The sequence below is a fragment of the Ostrinia nubilalis genome, chromosome 30, assembly GCF_963855985.1.
Source record: "Ostrinia nubilalis chromosome 30, ilOstNubi1.1, whole genome shotgun sequence".
In the NCBI taxonomy this organism is placed as follows: Eukaryota; Metazoa; Arthropoda; class Insecta; order Lepidoptera; family Crambidae; genus Ostrinia; species Ostrinia nubilalis.
In genome coordinates this window covers 5,803,246-5,820,490 of record NC_087117.1, presented here as the reverse complement: position 1 = coordinate 5,820,490, position 17,245 = coordinate 5,803,246, and the positions used below count along the sequence as shown (strand labels likewise).

Genomic DNA, 17,245 nt, shown 5'->3' with positions numbered 1-17,245 from the left:
TCTCTTCAAGTTCTATCAAGAATCAGAGTGAGGTGAAGTGCTTTACTGAAATTGCTGAATGAATTTCATCAACTATTAGAGGGGGAGGCCTATGTTCAGCAGTGGACGTCCTATGGCTGAAATGATGATGGTGATACGAGTTTTTACTGGCGGTCAAACTAGAAATCCTGGCTAGAAAAGTAGCAGAGGTCGGAACAAGAGGTATTTACCCTCAATTCCTACAAATAACCTCACACTCTTTCAAGGAATCAAGTAAAAAATATACTGCAAAATGTTGCTAGACTAAAAAAGTACATTTCTATTTTTGCCTAGTAACATTATGTAAAAATAATCGGACATGCTCAGATGGCGTAAGTTCCACACGCTGTATGCCTTTGCCCTTTCTATTGAACTTTCCATTCTTCAATTAAGAAAAAAAACTGCTCACCTTTCAAACACATGTTCCAATTTCAAAGTTTATCAAAATAATAAAATGAACTTTATCTCAAAGGCAGCAAGGTTTACACATTTTAGAAGTTGCACGCACTAGTTCTGTCATATTTCTTTGTTTGATGAGTGGCCAATATGGACTTTATGTCATTGTGATAAGCAACAGCCAAGGTGCGAATTTAGATGCACCTTTGCGTGTATTTAGGTTTTAATTTAATAGAAATATGAATTAACTGTACAGCTGATGTACGCAGTTGTTGCAAGTAGCCATTTTTTTTTGGCGCGTGCTGTAGTAAGTGGTTTAGAAAAAAAACTCGTTCAAATGCGTATTACAAACTTTTTTGTGTCAAAATGAAAGAGTTTTAATAGCTGTGGCGCTAGTGTCTATGAAAACAGTACCTAGCTTTTAGGCCTAATTCACACGAGAGCTTTTTTAACGTCCGTTAAAAAAGCGTTCAAATAGAACATATGCATACCCAAGTACGTGTTCACACGTCGGCGCTTTTAAAACGCGACGCTTTTTTATCGAGCAGTGTTGCATTTTCAACGCAGAGCGTTGGGAATAGGAATAGGAATCACATTGAGGACGTTATAAAAGCGCCGACGCCGGGTTATAACGCAACGCTTTTTAAACTCTCGTGCGAATGAGGCCTTACCCACGACTTTCCTCGTACATAGAAAGCTGTAATCAAAAAATACACTCTCAAAATGTAAATTATTTTGTTACTTTACCTACATTATTGTTTTTTACCAAAAGTATTTTACTTACTTACGAATAAAATTGTTGATTCTTCTTTCTTCTTCTATCATCTTACTAATTTATTGCATTTGTCAAGTAACGAAGAAAGCAATTACATATTAATTGATGTAATCTTTACTCGTAATGGCCAATTAAAATGTCAGAAGGTTAACTAGAGAGACAGACATGTGGTACTTTATTAGTATGACTGGTATGACTAATATTTATACTATTAATGTTCCATCAGTTAAGAGGTAAGATAGCCAGTTCCTCCGTGGTTGAGGATTCCGGGTGAAGCTCGCTTCCACCTTCGGCCTGATCGTCACTTACCATCAGGTGAGATACAGGCCAAGAGCTTCCTCGTTGTGGATAAAAAAATACTGAAATTCAAGATTTGCTTCGCATATTTCTATTATTGTCAAAGGTTAAACTTATAAGAGCTTTTTATTAGGGTCTAAACTTTCAGTCACTTTTAAATTAACTGTTAAATCTAATTTTATTTGCCCTGTAATCAAAAGCGCGTTTTGACAGCTCAAGAAAAAAGTATCTATACTAATATTATAAATGCGAAAGTAAGTCTGTCTGTCTGTCTTGCTTTCACGCCTAATTAAAACCACTGAACCGATTTTGATGAAATTTGGCATAGAGATACTATGAGTCCCGGGAAAGGACATAGGATACTTTTTATGCTGGTTTTTGACACGGACGCGCGCGATAAAGTTTTTCTGTGACATACAAAATTCCACGCGGTCGAAGCCGCGGGCGGATAGTAACAAATAATAATTCAATAGATTTAAAGATCTACAAGAGGATAAAAAAGGCAACTTCTAAAGTTCTAACCGGCCAATCTGGAAATCATTGGAAAAAAAAGAAAATAAAATAATAATTTATTTTATTTGGATGCCTATGTCAGCTGTGGTCGTCCTGCGGCTGAAATGATCATAATTTTGAGTTGACAATGCCTCTCCAACCCGTCTGGCCAGCGTGAGGAGTGTAGGCCAAATCCTCCATTTGCCTCTGGTAAATTAGAGGGTCGTGCTCCTGCAGTGGAGACTGAATGACCTGATGATGAACACACCATTTCTGCTCCAGAACAAAGCGTCAAGCCCCAAAGGTCTATGAACTCCAATTCCTTAATCCTGACAGATGTCACGAAAATTAAGAGCGAGACAAAAAATCGCAAGCACGCGCGCAGGCTCCACGCAAGGTGCGCGAGCGCATCTGCGCGCCAGAGATGGGCATTGCGCTTAGCTTTCTAGCTCTAAAAAAACTCATAAAACTAATTTATTTCTGTAAATAGGCTTAAAAAACAGACAGTCTGCCAATAGAGAGAGATGGAGGGAGATCGTGCGGAGAGTTGTATCCGCCTCTACAACCGATGTGAACAATGCCTCAACGTGACCACGACCGCTTTGCCAAGAGCGTAACGAATAAGAAGGCTTAAAAAAAGCACTTTTACACGTCCCAGTATTAACCCTACCACTCCTTCAGGACAACATATGGGCCAGTGCTGATAAGAAGCAGCGCAAGAAACTCAGTCACTATTGTCAGCCTCTTTTTCAAAGGTTTACAGGCTTTAAAATGTACAAAGTTATAAATATTGCTACTTTACACCATCAAATTATTCCGACCCAAAACGGCCCTAGAAAACACACAAAATTCTAGAGCATTCTAGGATGCGCGCCGTGAAAAATAAATAAATAAAATGCTTGGACATTTCACACTGCGCCTCTAGTCCCAAACTAAACAAAGCTTGTACTATAGGACAACGGATATAAACATACATACTTAAATACTTATTTATGCGCGCTAAGCCTACTGAAAACTCGAATAATTTTGAATCAAAATGTAAAATTTTACTTTGTCTGGTTTTTCTGGAAGAGACCGCTTCCTAGCGATAAACTCGACTTTTATTTAAAAGCTTTTTTCTAAGTTTAAAAAGAAAATTTTATTTAAACATCGAAGGCATCATATCAGAAGGGCGTAAGTACAAAAATGAGTTTTTTATTTTAATTAACAATAATAGGAGGAAATGAAAAGCTGAGTGCTGGCTTATTGTCCTAGATTATATTGACAGTTGTCAAATAGCTTCGGAAAGCTCAAGATTGCAAAAAGACATGGCCAAAAGTTACCCATTTCTATTGGTGTTGTAACTTTTACGTTACGCCACATTTTTAAACGATGTGAAATTAAAACGAAAATACCTTTCTTTTCAGTACTTCTGTGAGTTTTATCAAGAATACACATACAGTTTGGAACGATTGCATAAAATTAACTTGCTATTCACAATGGGGTCAAAGAGATAGGGAATTTGCGGGGTATTCCACAATCATATTTGGTAGTTGGTCAGCGATAACATTTTTATTTTGGAAAAACCATTGGGATTCGGGATTACTTTAGTTTTTTAGGGAATAAGAAAAGAAAGGGATTCGAAAGATTTGCTGCTGTAAAGGTATTCCTATGCTATGTTGACCTCATCCAAAGTATAAAAAGTAAACCAAATAATAATTAACTATGTGGAATTATTTAATTTTTTATTTCATGGGAAAGTGTAGATAAAATTAATTTAACTAGCATTAAAATGTTTAATCCTGCCATTACAATTCCATTCAAATCCGCCAAGATATTTTTGCGTGAAGCAATAATAAAAGCATCTATCCATCATCAAAAGCTTTCGCATTTTAATAAAGTTAGCTGTCAGCTAACTGCAACTGTACAATTTTCTTTTTCATCCATCACACTGAAATCTGTCCCCAGCGGGATTGGAATCGAGAACCGCTGTAACCAGCTCGAAAACCTTATTTTACAGGCGACTGCATTTTATTGTTAAAGATATGGGCGACCTAATTTCAAATTTGATTGACCCCAATACCTTTCTCGGTTATGTTTATCCTAAACTTTTTACGGCCCTGAATCATCACAACTGAAACAAATGTTTCAGTAATTGTGCTTTTTTAATGCTTTTTTTAAGTTACCAAGAGGAAGGTTGAAGCGAGCTTCATCTGGAATCCCTAACCACAGAGGAACTGACTATCTTACCTCTAACTGCCAAAATACAACAATGCTGTTATAGTGTTATTAACATTGTTGTTATGATTTGTAAGATAACTTTTCCTTTTAACAGCGTAACGTAAACCTTATCATTGCTTCGAGAAAATATCATGGGATGCTGAGAAGAAGCTTCATAAGGAACAGCCACTATCTTCAGTCCACAATTACCCCAAAAGTAATTAGCCATCCAAATGAGAGACGATAAAATTAGCCGACAACATCCCTTGGCCCATCTGCCGATCTGAAAATAAAAATGCTACCCTTGTTGACATTCCCCCACTGTCGCGCAATAACAATACGCCCGTCTCTGTTATTGATGTAAAATTAGAAAGAGACGGACAAGTAAAAGGCCGCGATGCGTGCGCAGCTTTGCGTGATCCTCCGTGCTTACGCCACTCCGTGGGATGCTCACTCCGCCGCCAGGCAGCGTAGCGAGCGGACGTCTCTGCGTCGCGTCAAATTCGCGTTCGTGTTTCGTGTATAAACTCAATTGCGTGTGACGATATGATATAAAATTTACGGTACTCTAAGTTCTCGTGTATTAGAAAAAGCATCTCAAATGATGGGAGTAAGCAGTTGCGTTAGTGTGAGGCAGGCTAGGGGGCCTTGCCACTGCCCCGCGTGCCCTAGGGCTTCGGGCCACACTCAGATGCCCCCTCAGACCCTGGTCCTGCCCCCCATGGCTTTAGAACCGGAGACTACACCCGTGAAAGATAAGAAGGGGTCGAAGATGAAGGTGCTAAAGAAAATAAAGAAAAAAATCGGACTAGGTAAGGGTAGTTTTAAGTTTTGGGTATTCATTTAACGGTTTTTGTAACGACTATTCGGGTTGTATGTGAAAGTGAACACTGCCCTTCTAATCTTTGAGTTTAGATTAAAAATACTTCAGTAATTGATTCTTAATTTTTGAAAATAAAAGTAGATGTGTTATCTTTGAACAATTTCATAATAGAAGGCAAGAGAAATCAATAAAAGCACCAACCTTGTACTGGTTCTGTGAAAAGATAATTTGAAATTAATGTTACCTTGGATTTTGTGTCGAGTGATTTTTTTTGTTTACAATGGCTTTTGCTAAGCCCAAAATTGTCGGTAAGTACTGCTACAAAATCAACATCGTTACAAAATTAAATATCTAGGTACTGATATTGATCAATAAAACAATATGCCAGTGTGGTATTGCATAATAAACGCATGCTACCAAACGGATCTATGGTTTTAAGTTTTTGTTTGATAAAATCTACATTAGTGTTTATGAAGTTGTATTATAGTTTATCCTCATCATTAAATTTATTTTTTTATTGATAAAACTCTGAATGCGTAATCCGGATTTTTAATTTTTTTGTTGCTTTGTTATGCTTTAAACAAATACTTTTACTAAGAATACGCTATTATTTATCTGTGTTTTATTATCTTTTGAGGTCAAGAAAATGCATTTGGACATAACTTGACAACCTCACTTGTTTGAAGATTCATTAGCATTTTAAATCAGAAGTGGCGAAAATTCAGAGCAAACTAGATCTACCTTCAATGATTAATTTTATTTAACACCCGCCTGCATGGTGGTACGCGTTGGAAAACGCCAGCTGCACGACTTCCAATCCCGCTGGGGAAAAAAGTATTAATTCAAATTCATTCACATTTATATGCACGAGCACTCGGTCATGTATAAACGACAGGGCATACGCTAGTGTTAGCTAAACACTAGCATCTAGTCCTATGTATGTATTTGTGTCTCTTTTTGTCCTAAATAAATAAAACAAGTCTGTCGTCCATATTGTTGCTTTGATGTGACATTTGAACTTTTGAAGCAATTAATGCATGACATCATAATATTCAATTTACTTAACAACCTTTAAAAACTATTTAAGTCTAGATCTAATTTACAACAGGAAACATTCTAAACAAAGCGGTTCCAACCAAAAAATTGCCACAAAACGGTGCATTTAAACCTTTTTTATTCATTGTCCTTCCTAATTAATACCAAGAGACAGCTCGTGCCATCTGCCTGTTAATTTAATGTTAATCAAGTATCAACAGGCCAGCTGCTCCGCACCTTGCGTCAAATTGTTATCCTGAATAATTAAAATGCCTTTGACACTTGAGTTTTAGCGATTTTTGGCGTTCAGCGCTTTTGCGGCGCGGACTGATTTGCGTTTAATTTAAATTTTTGATTGCGTTCCGGAATTTTTTACTTTTTTTTCATGGCCAAGGTTTTAATGTAAAGTAGGTGGACATCTTGCAGGTTCAATTGTTTTAAAATTTAATTATCTATGGTAGTAGTGATGTGCATGTAATCAATATTTTCATGAAAAATACGATACAGTCTCTATTTCATCATATTTAATTAACAAAATAAAGATATTTCATAATATTAAACAAGGAAAAATCGTTTGTTGTTATTAGTCATTGCTTTCCTTGTAAAAACCCGCTTATGGTATCGCTTTTTGTTTTTATTACTTAAAGCTACCATTTTGCTCTTTTTAACCGACTTTAAAAAGGAGGTTAGGTTATGCTCATTGTTAAATACTTTATCACAATCAATGACATTGAATATTATACATTTATTATCATAGCGAAAAGTATAACCTTCCTTCTTTATTGTAACTTATTATAAAAAGATAAGCGAAAATGATAATGCTATAAATAATAATCCGCCGATTTGTCTCACTGTCAAGATAATAATGTTTGTCGTGTGTTTAGTATTAAATAATACTTGTTTCTGCTTCTGGCTTTGCCTACATAATTTTTTAGAGAGATAAAAATTTTCATCCCTTATTTCACCCCTTAAATAATTGTGCGTTATTTTACTGCACATAATTTAAATTATATTGTAACTATGTTAAACATAAATATAATATTATCACTTTAAAAGGTACTGCTGAAGAAAAAGAAATAAAAAGTAGTTTTCATGACACATTTGCAATCAAATGAAATACTTTTTAATTGTAAAAACTGTTTCTAAAAAAATATTACTTTTATTCATGTTTAATAATACAAAAAATGTCGGAGAGATATCAAAACTAGATGTAGGTACATGCAATTACAAGTTTCTAAACATTTTAAATGTTCTTAATGATAAATTTTACATTTCCAAATGTCATGTTTCTGAGAGATACTTTAATGAGGAATTATCTAAAATATTTTTTGAAATCACAACTAAATGTGCTGTTTATATTGAAATTTAAAACTATGTAATTACAAATCCGCAACTGACAGTAAATGATTAATTATTTTGTAGCAGATCTGTGGTTCTTTATAAGTCATAGATAAAAAATATATCTGTCAACGTCAATTAGTCTTTAGTACTGCGGCAAAGGCATTGCAAACATAATGCCTCGGGTACAGATGTTAGTTTCAAATGGGAAGTAAATGATTTACCAGCGGAAGTGATACCAGATGTTGGTTTTGGCTGGGGTTGCCAGATGTTAGGCAATCTTTTGTTGTAATTGTTTTTGGGGCTTTGTCTTTGTTTGCTTTTAAATGAGTCATTGCTGTTCTGTGAAAAATCGTCTTGCGAGAACCGACAATGTTGAAATACGTTGTTTGCGCACATGGTGTCAAGAAAGGAATTTTATTATGTTACTACAAAGTATAGTTTTCTTGTCATAGCTTCTCTCAGTCGTCAGTCAGCATACGATATAATATTAGACGTATTTTTAAAAACTTCTGGTACCTAGTGTAGCTTGTAAGAATTTAAGAAATTATTAAAAAAAAGACTTGTACTGACCGGGAGAGTAAAAAAAATTGAATATGAATTGTCAAAACCACCTCCTTTTATTTAAGTCTGTTAAAAATAATAGAATGGGATTTCATGACCGTATTCCATACTTTAGGAATTGTACAGTTAATTTTATTCGTAAATATGTTCAAACACATAATATTAAGTAACGTAGCACACTTATACGTTTTTTGTTGTGAACACGCTCCGCGTGATCCTGCAAGGATGTCGTGAACTGTGTGTATAGTTCATTGTTTTGTTGGTAACGAAATCGTGCCACTACTTTACACGTACAGTCAAATAAAACTGTACATTTTTATGGCAATATAGCCTTTATTTCAACGAAATAAGACTCCACCGTTTTAGCTTGAAGTCTGTACGCTTGACTTTTTATTTTTACTGCTCGGTTTTTGATCTTTCATTAGTAAAAAACCTTCATAGAACATTTCATTTTTTCTTTTGTCATGTTCTTTGTCATTAATTTGAATTTTAACATGACACTGGCCATGCCGATCCCAGCCTTTAAAAAATATAATTCTAGAAACACTTTAAAATTGACAATAATAATTATTCTTCAATCGACGCTCGTTCGATTTATAAACGAAATTCAAAAATCCGCCAACCAATCCGCGATGTACGTAACTGAAACCGTGTAAGTTGGATTTTGAATTTTTTCACGCACGCAATTGTATTTTTTTGTATTCGGGGTGTGTTTGGGTGCACAAAAACGGGTCACAAAAGACCAGCTGTGACGGTCTTGGCATGATATTGGAGCGGTCTCGAGCAGCTGACTCTGAAAATGGGCATTAGGGCTGAGAAAAATTTCGTAAGTTAAGAAACTTTGGTTACGTAACTACACTTTCAGTAGTTTTCATGAATATTACATACTTTAACGTGTAATATGCGTGTCGGAAGTTATAAGTAACAAAAAGTTTTGTAAAAACAGAATTTAGTTCAAAAATAGGCATTAAAAAAGTTATTTTTAAAAGAAAAAACATAATGGATGGTATTAAAAATCAATCAATTCTTAAGCGACAAGGATTATACTTTTATCTTTATACATAATTTTGTTTCTAATACCTTTGATTTAGCATTCCGCCCAGATTACTCATAGATAATCCTCTTCTATGATACTATGTTTATTATCTACAAAGCTTTATTTAAGCTATCTAACAGTTTTGAGTTTTAAATAATACCACGCTTTAATTTTTTGATTTTGATTATCAAATCAATAATTCTAGTCTACTTTTTATTTTAGTAACATAATTATGATTTTGCTCATCATCCAATTTTTTTTTCCATTAAAAAAAATTTAACATTATTGTTATAACTTCATCCAATAATCCAATAAACGAATGTTTTGAAATATTTTTTCAATCAAAATAAAGATCATTTTACATCCTTTCAAAACAGTAACTTAAAACGTAGCAGCCCTAAAAAATAAGCGCAGGCGCACACTTCTCGGTCCCGTTGCGAAACAGCTGTGTGATAAGACGAAAGAGACATACAATACTCTTAATACCTGAGCCAGAGCGAGAGGCAACAAGGACATCTGTTTGGGAGTCTTTAGGAGTGTCAAGTGATAAGCTTAAAAATTCGTTAGTTTAGGCCAATTTCGAAATCTCTTGTCTGATAACTTAAAAGAATCACTTCCTGTGGTCGTTAAACTACTTTCTTTGGGAATAGATAACGATAATAATGCATGATAGATACGCTTTATTGCAAAAACTGTCAGGAAATATAAAAATTTGAGCAAAACAATTTTGCCGGTCTTTTAATATTTAAGAAGGATTTGTTGTCTGCTCGACAACTCGAGAAAAGGTTAGTTTATATAAAAAGGGAAGGCAGTAGTTTAACAGTCAGTATAATCTATTATTACTTTAATACAAACTTTAGCCATCTTTTAGTTATTTATTTAATTTAGGATTCATTCAGATCGCAGTTATTGTAGAAAATTACTGAATTTACAAAAAAAATTAAATGATAGTTGAAAGCTATAAAATTGAACATCTGCCTTTAATAGATAGTCCTTTCCCAACCAGCTGTCTTCGATAACATGACCACGTATCAGATAGAAGGAGACGGAAAATAAACAGGTAGTGCTAAATAAAGACAGCTATACAAAGGTGTTTGGATCGCCAGCTGATATTCACTAGATCCATGTACTGTTTTTCGTTATGTATTTCTTCTCTGTGGCACGTACAGCTGATGGCTTTTATTATCTGTGTAATGATGAGGATCTTGATGCTTTTGGATGCGGGTTTTTTTTCTTACCATGCAGTTTGGTAATGGCGTACAGCTGATAATGTATTTGAATTTCGTACGGCCGTTCGTGCAAAAAACGCTTTGTGCAAGTATAAATGCGTGACGCAAACTATGCAACTCGCAAAGAATCTCTATTGTCAGACTCGTTTTCCGTTAGAGATACGAAAAAAATTCGAATATCATTCTTCTTGGGTGAGTAAAGCTAAAAGTAACAGTGAAGTTATTGAATCTCCTGTAAAAATTCCCAAAATTTCCTTTCTAGAGCCAAAATGCTCAAAATTGTGTCATTAAGCAATCTCAAATAACGTAGTTGCATTAAAAATAAAAGTTTTACGTGAAAAAGTCATAATCCACATCTAAAAGGACCTAAACCACTGAGACAAATTTGCAAAAAAAAATGCAATGTAGTAACACCAAAGAATGTAAAAAAATTGCAAATTAATAAAACAGGTAAAGGAAATTATGTACCACCTCTAAAAACCGAATAAATAACTCCCCCTCCTGGCTCAGTCGGGTAAAAATGCCTTGCGTAATAAAAAAATGTAAAACAACTGCCAATTGCAAAGGTAATCCCAAAAAGCAAACTTGATGAGCCCGGTCTAGTCCCACGACCTCCGACCCGCCGACAACACCTTTCTGCGGCATCCGCACTCGTAAAGGTTCTCGGATAAGGTAATATTCATAGGTTGCATGCTAATTCACTGTGGATAACACAAGGAAGAGTTAGTTTTATTTTGATGCTGTGGCATGTCATCAAAAAGTTGACAATCAATTGACTGACATACTTTTTGAGCTGTCAAAAAATTGCTGACACTGAGCAATAAAAAATCCAGTGTGTCACATAAAATTTATTTTCATGCTGTGACGTTTGTGTGTGCAAAAAAACTCATTTGTAGTTGAATGACACCCACTAATCAATCGACATATTTTATGGCCTATCAAATTAACTTCTATCTAATTTCGTATAGCAATAAAACCCAGAGACGTCACTTATTTGACAACTCAACTATTTACTGATTTAAAAACCGACTAAAATTTTACAATTTCGTGTTTTTCAGTGTCTGTAACGAAGCTTTGCTTTATTCCTGTCTACCATGTAATTTTTACTATTTGACCTAACTAAAAAAAAAGATACATTGGCATATCTAAATCTAGCAAACAACCCTAAAAACTGCGTGTAACGTCATAAAAAGTGTTCATTTTCGAATTTTCCCAGCCCAAATCGAGGGTACCTTATTAAGAATCGTTTGAGACATCGCAACATGCCTTCGGAGCATTCCAAACGTTTTTCTCACGACCATTAGCTGCGTCTTATAACTGGACGCGTATCGTTTCATTCCTGTCTTCGGATTTTAAAAGAGATTTTCAGCTCAAATCAACAAAAAAAAATCTAAAAAAATAGCCGAGACCAAAATTAAGATTTATTTTGGTACTTACGCGCTTTTGCTTCGCAGAAAGATTTCGCAAAAAACAACTGACTCATTCCTTAATTATTTCTTTTAAAAAATTGAACTAATTAGTAAAATTACAACCTTAAAAAAATAATTGTTATTAATTGCTTTTTTACTCAGCAGCATTGTCGTGTTCGATTTGGATTCGAAATAAATCTGACAGATTTCATTAGAAAACAAGTAAAGCTAAGTTTTGCTTAATTGTAATACTCCTAAATATTGGACTTATTTAGTGAAATTAAAACCGGATTCATAGGGCTGAGTGTGAGTATACATGAAACCTATGAATGTATTAAAAATGTATGAAAATTTTAGTTTTTGTACGTTTCCCGCTAGGGGCGCTGTACAATCCGTCATACATTTAATTTCATTTTTTGACGCGCTCACTGGTGAGCGCGTTTGAAGTAAACTCACACTAGGCCCTCTGTACGAACTTAAACTTTATATAATTCGTGTAACAGCTCGCTCTTAACAAGGAACTATTTACTATTCACTATGCAATATAACTTAGTTTAGTTAAAGAGCAGTCGAGCGTGAGGTCAGAGGGCGCGAGAAGGATGGGCGACTGCGCAAGCGCATCTTAGATACTCTAATGGATCTTACTTAACCCTTTATAGTGCACAGCATGTAAAGCTATCATTTTTCCGACCTTAAGATAAGCGTATAAAGTTCAAATTATGGCGGAAATATTCGCCAGAGCCATCCAATGGATTTTTTAATCTAATTTTGAGTTGCCATGACGCGAGAACTGTTTCAGAATCATTGTAAAAAACACTAAGTAACTGAAATTGAACAGCTATTTTGTCCAAAACAAGAGCTTCACGAAGAACAATCATCATCAGGTCATTTAGACTCCACTGCAGGAGCACAGGACCCTCTCCAATTTACCAGAGGCAAATAGAGGATTTGGCCTGCACTCCCCACGCTAGCCAGACGGGTTAGAGAGGCAAGAAAGAACCACAAGTTAACTTATTTTAAAACAATGGTTGTCTTAGAAGAAAAATATTGAGAGCATGTTAAAATGTAGGGTCGATGCTCTTCAGTTGGTGTCAGGCACCAGGGTTGACCTCCATTGTCTCCACAGAAGTGAACGCTGGAGTATGAACCACATTTCTATTTTTTCTGCTTCAAATACGGCACTAATCCATTTTAAACTTACAGTATTTCTAATCCGCCAGCCACTGGCGTCACGTAGCATCAGGCTACACGTTTTTGCAGCAAAATGCCACTTATTCCAACTGAATTAAGACTGTAGAGTTTGAAGTGCACAGTACACTTTTTCGGGTCGTCTAATTTAATTTTCCACCGTGTTGAAGCGAGGCGGCCTCCCAAATCTTTCCCACGAGCAAAAACCCTAATAACTAATTACACTGCACGCTCGGACTTCGACAAAAGCTGTGAGGAGTGTGACCATGGCTCGATTTTAATAAGGACAGTTTTACAAGAGCACGTCAGAATAAAATTTTTCTTTGCAAAATAGCACAAAGATGCCACAAAGCAGATGACAATCTATGCTGATTGCTGACATCGCTGTCATGTTCGCTATTTTTTTAATCGACTTAACAAAAGGAGGCGAATTCGGTTGGTATTTTTTTAAACACTAAGTACAATAAAAAAAACACAGAACAGACAATAAAAAACAAGTAGATGTCGTCAAAATAGTATGCTATTAATGTCTACTAAAATACAAAAGTGGATGTTACATATTTAAGATTGTTACAAACCGTAAATACATAAAGGAAATGTGGCAATAATCCTTGAAAACAACACATAAGCCAGCGCTAAGCACATTTGTATTTTTTAACTAGAAGATTAGTTTTTATCGACAAATCTCTATTACTGACCGACTTCCTGACGCTTAATCATATCTGAATGTTACATAAATAATAATAAATAAGCCGGAGCACATTAGACAGAAATTTGTTAAAAAGTTAGTGTCCATTTTGACACAACCAAAAGCCAGCCTCTCTTGATTTTTTTCTTTTTATTTTTGTTACAATATTTTCTAAAATTAAATTATAGCTAAAACAATATCCAAAAGCATGGCAAATAACAGTTTTTTCTTCCTTAACTATTACTACTGTATTGTTTAACGACTTGAATAAATCTGGCCTATTGGGTTGGGATTGAGATGCAACTCTTTTACACATTTTTTTTTAATAAAAACAATTTTTGCCGCAATTTTTTAAGATTAGTCTACGGTTAAAAATTAAATATGGCCGCCCTCGCTGTGACGAAGCCGAGAGGCTGCGTCTGCGCACCAAGCTAATCCTATTTATTCCAATCACGAGCGACTGTTGGTACTGAGAGATACGAGTGCGCTACGTGACGGCAGGGATTACTAAACGTGAAATATTCTTTGAAAGAATTGCTTTGATGTTCGAAAAAACTTTTTAAAAAACACTTTATGTTCCCAAAATACCTACTACGATTTTTTTTGTAATAAATTAAAAATTACTTTAAATAATTTTGGTCCAGATAGTATGTAAACAATAGTATTTTTAGGTTTTGTAACCATTTGCTTATTATTACATAACATTTAAAAAACTTAGATTTTATTACTTATACAGATTTGCCACCAAACCACATTTTCACCTGTGAACACTTCCGCTATAAATTGAATTTGAAAATCTGTTCTTTATTCGTAAACAACCCGTGGGAATGTTCCTTTTTCAAAAAAAAGATACAAGAATATTCTATTTCTTCATAATTCTAAACAAAAGGTGTTTTAAAACCTTTTTGCGAACGCATCTGCATACCAGATGTTAACTTCACCCTTTACAACCCAAAAAGTTTAATTCCTCGTATTTTGTGGGAAAGAATACAACAATACAAAGTACATACAATGTTACTTTTCCACGAAACATTGCATTTTGAACCCTTTTCCCAAAGTCAAAAGTTCGTTTTCGAGTGTAACGCGGTCATAGCGTCATGAGTACAAGTGGTGAATTGACAATTGTTAAATTCGCAAGATGGCCGGCTTCCGGGATATATAAATATTGCTTTTAGAATTGATAATTAGATATTTTCACCTGTCGTTTCCTACTTGATCACACCTTGAGTGGTTTTGTATGAACTCCATTCAAAATTGCATCTGCTTTGTCCCAAAATGTAGCAAACGTAAATTATCTAATGCTTTTTCGTTGAGAAAGGTAAAATTTTATTGTAATAGTAAGTTTTGACCTAAATAAAGCAAAGCTTCCAGTCTTACATTTGTTAAATTGTTATTCAGATTTAAATGTGAACATTATTTACATCGTTTAATTGCAAATTCCCTTTCAAATACCCATAAGACATCCCAAAGGCTAGATTTAATTCCATTTCAATCTAGATTCTAGATATCAAGATCCTAGACATGTTCCACTAACGAATTTCGTTAGTTGTTTCCCGCCATTTGCATATTTGATGACAGCTGTCAGTGTCAATAATTACTCTTGATCTTGACATAGTCTGTGACCTGTGGTTTTGAACGTTTCGAATTAACACTTTTAATGTTTTTTTAGCGTTTGTTTGTTGATGATTATTTGCTTTTTCTCTATTTTACGGAAGTAACAACGACTCGAGCGAGGTTATTGTAATAGAACGTTTGTTTCTACATCATCATCATCATCATCATTTCAGCCACAGGACGTCCACTGCTGAACATAGGCCTCCCCCAATGACTTCCACATTGCACGGTTGGTAGCGGCCTGCATCCAGCGCCATGGAGCGTAGCCATTAAGAAAAAAATATGACTTTCTCCGTAATGAGTGTTTACCAATAACATATCGATCCCTTAGAACTATCTCGGTATCGAATGACAAATCGATACATTGCTATCGGAAAGGTGAAGTTCCCACGCTCACCGTGAGAATGGACGAGCGTGCGACAAGGATGGAACACGGTCGGTTACAACACCGGAGTGAAAGAGATGGATACTGTCGAAATGTGCGTTACGAGTGCAACGGTACTCGACGATATTTCGAGTGTTTTGGACACCTCCTCGCTGTCTATGCGCGCCTGGTACTTCAGATATTGATAATATCGATTTCTAAACGGGATATCGATTAAAATAGACCAAACATTCCACATGTATCTATTTTCTTTGTTATTCACCACCTTCACTGTTACTTATTTTAAATAACTGCCCTCTTGGTCTAGGTTTTTTGGAAGAAATCGCTTCACATCGATAAGACCGCCTAAATTGTGCCATCTCTTTTGTGTATTTCTTTCTTTTTCTCTCTTTTGTGGTGTTACAATAAAGTGTGTTCTATTTATCTAATCTATCATAATAAACTTCTACAGAGTTTGAAATTCTTTATAGGAAAATTCTTTTGTCCAGAAAAAAAGTTAAAAGCTTCGCTTTAACCTGTTTCAACTATTGTACATTCCAATCACATACCTGCCATAAAGCTGTATCTAATCTTACTCTTAACAGCTCAAGAAAAACATCCATTGTATGTAACGCAAGTCACAACAACTTTCAAAGCGGTGTCATACAGTTTTCCGCTAAATTCCATACCATCGTTATAAACAAACGCACTGCCATTACAATATGTGCCAACACGCAATGGTATACGGTCGATTTTTCACTAAAAGTATTTTTAGGCCCATGAGATTTAAAAGAATTATGGCCGAACAGCAATGGGATTTTAATTACATATTTTATACGAAATAGATGGACGATTTCGTGATCATACTTAATAGTTAATACCCTAAGGAATTTCCCACGACATCTTTTCGCTCCAACATCATGTCATAAAGAAGTTTTTAAAAGACTATGATTATAGCGAAAACGGCCAATGTCTGGATTCCCACGGCTGTCAATAAAAAAAAACTCATCCTGTGTCATGGAGACTTTATAACAGCAAGATTTTTAAACTGTGCACGTTCGATTTTTAAAAAAAGCAAAATGATTAGGCCACTCGAAGTCATTGAGTAAAGGGACGATTAAAAAATAAAACAGTAGCCCGCGTATTGTAAAAAGAATATGGCGTCAGATATGGCTCGGCAAAAAGAAGCAGCATTACCTACGTGGGAAACGGGATGTTGTGCCGTTATAAGTGCAGATCCGTTCAACATGGCGAAATAGATTTACTACTATTGTTAATTATTTTTAGCGAAATAAGCTTGAAAACAAAACAGTTATCAATTCTGTTCCGATCGAAGTGAAAATGAAGACAAAAGTTCTGCAGCAGTTTGTATTATTTGCTAAAGTGAGAACTAGGCTGAGAAATCGCCCCAAAACAAGAAAAGTCGTTGATTCTGGATTTTTATTGTAAAGAAAATAGCATAGATACGCATCCATTCATTAGAATCAAGCAAATTATTATTTAATATTCAATAAACGCCAGACCTATTTTTAAATGGCTGAACTATTTACTGGCTAGTTGTTCTTATTAACCAACTCCATAAAGGATCCAAGACACTGGGTTACAATTACGCCAAGAACCAGCTTTGGTACATCATTAATGATTCAACAACCGTGAGAATGATCTCGCTTTGTACGTAAAAAGTGTGGCCTTTATTCTAGTCGAGATACAGTTCAAATTGCTGATAAAAATAAAGTGTCCTTGGTCTGTGAATGAAGCTTTACAACGCATGGTCTTTGTA

The 17,245-nt window shown here is 35.1% G+C and overlaps 1 protein-coding gene across 1 annotated transcript in view; it reads left to right on the top strand.

The window, feature by feature from the left end:
- The first annotated feature begins 4,630 nt into the window (after window positions 1-4,630).
- LOC135086101 (protein neuralized) overlaps window positions 4,631-17,245 on the top strand; it is a 31,887-nt gene continuing 19,272 nt past the window's right edge. Inside the window, exon 1 of the mRNA XM_063980873.1 lies at window positions 4,631-4,989. Coding sequence (XP_063836943.1) covers window positions 4,779-4,989 — 211 coding nt within the window. The 5' untranslated portion in view covers window positions 4,631-4,778. The remainder of the gene's footprint in view (window positions 4,990-17,245) is intronic.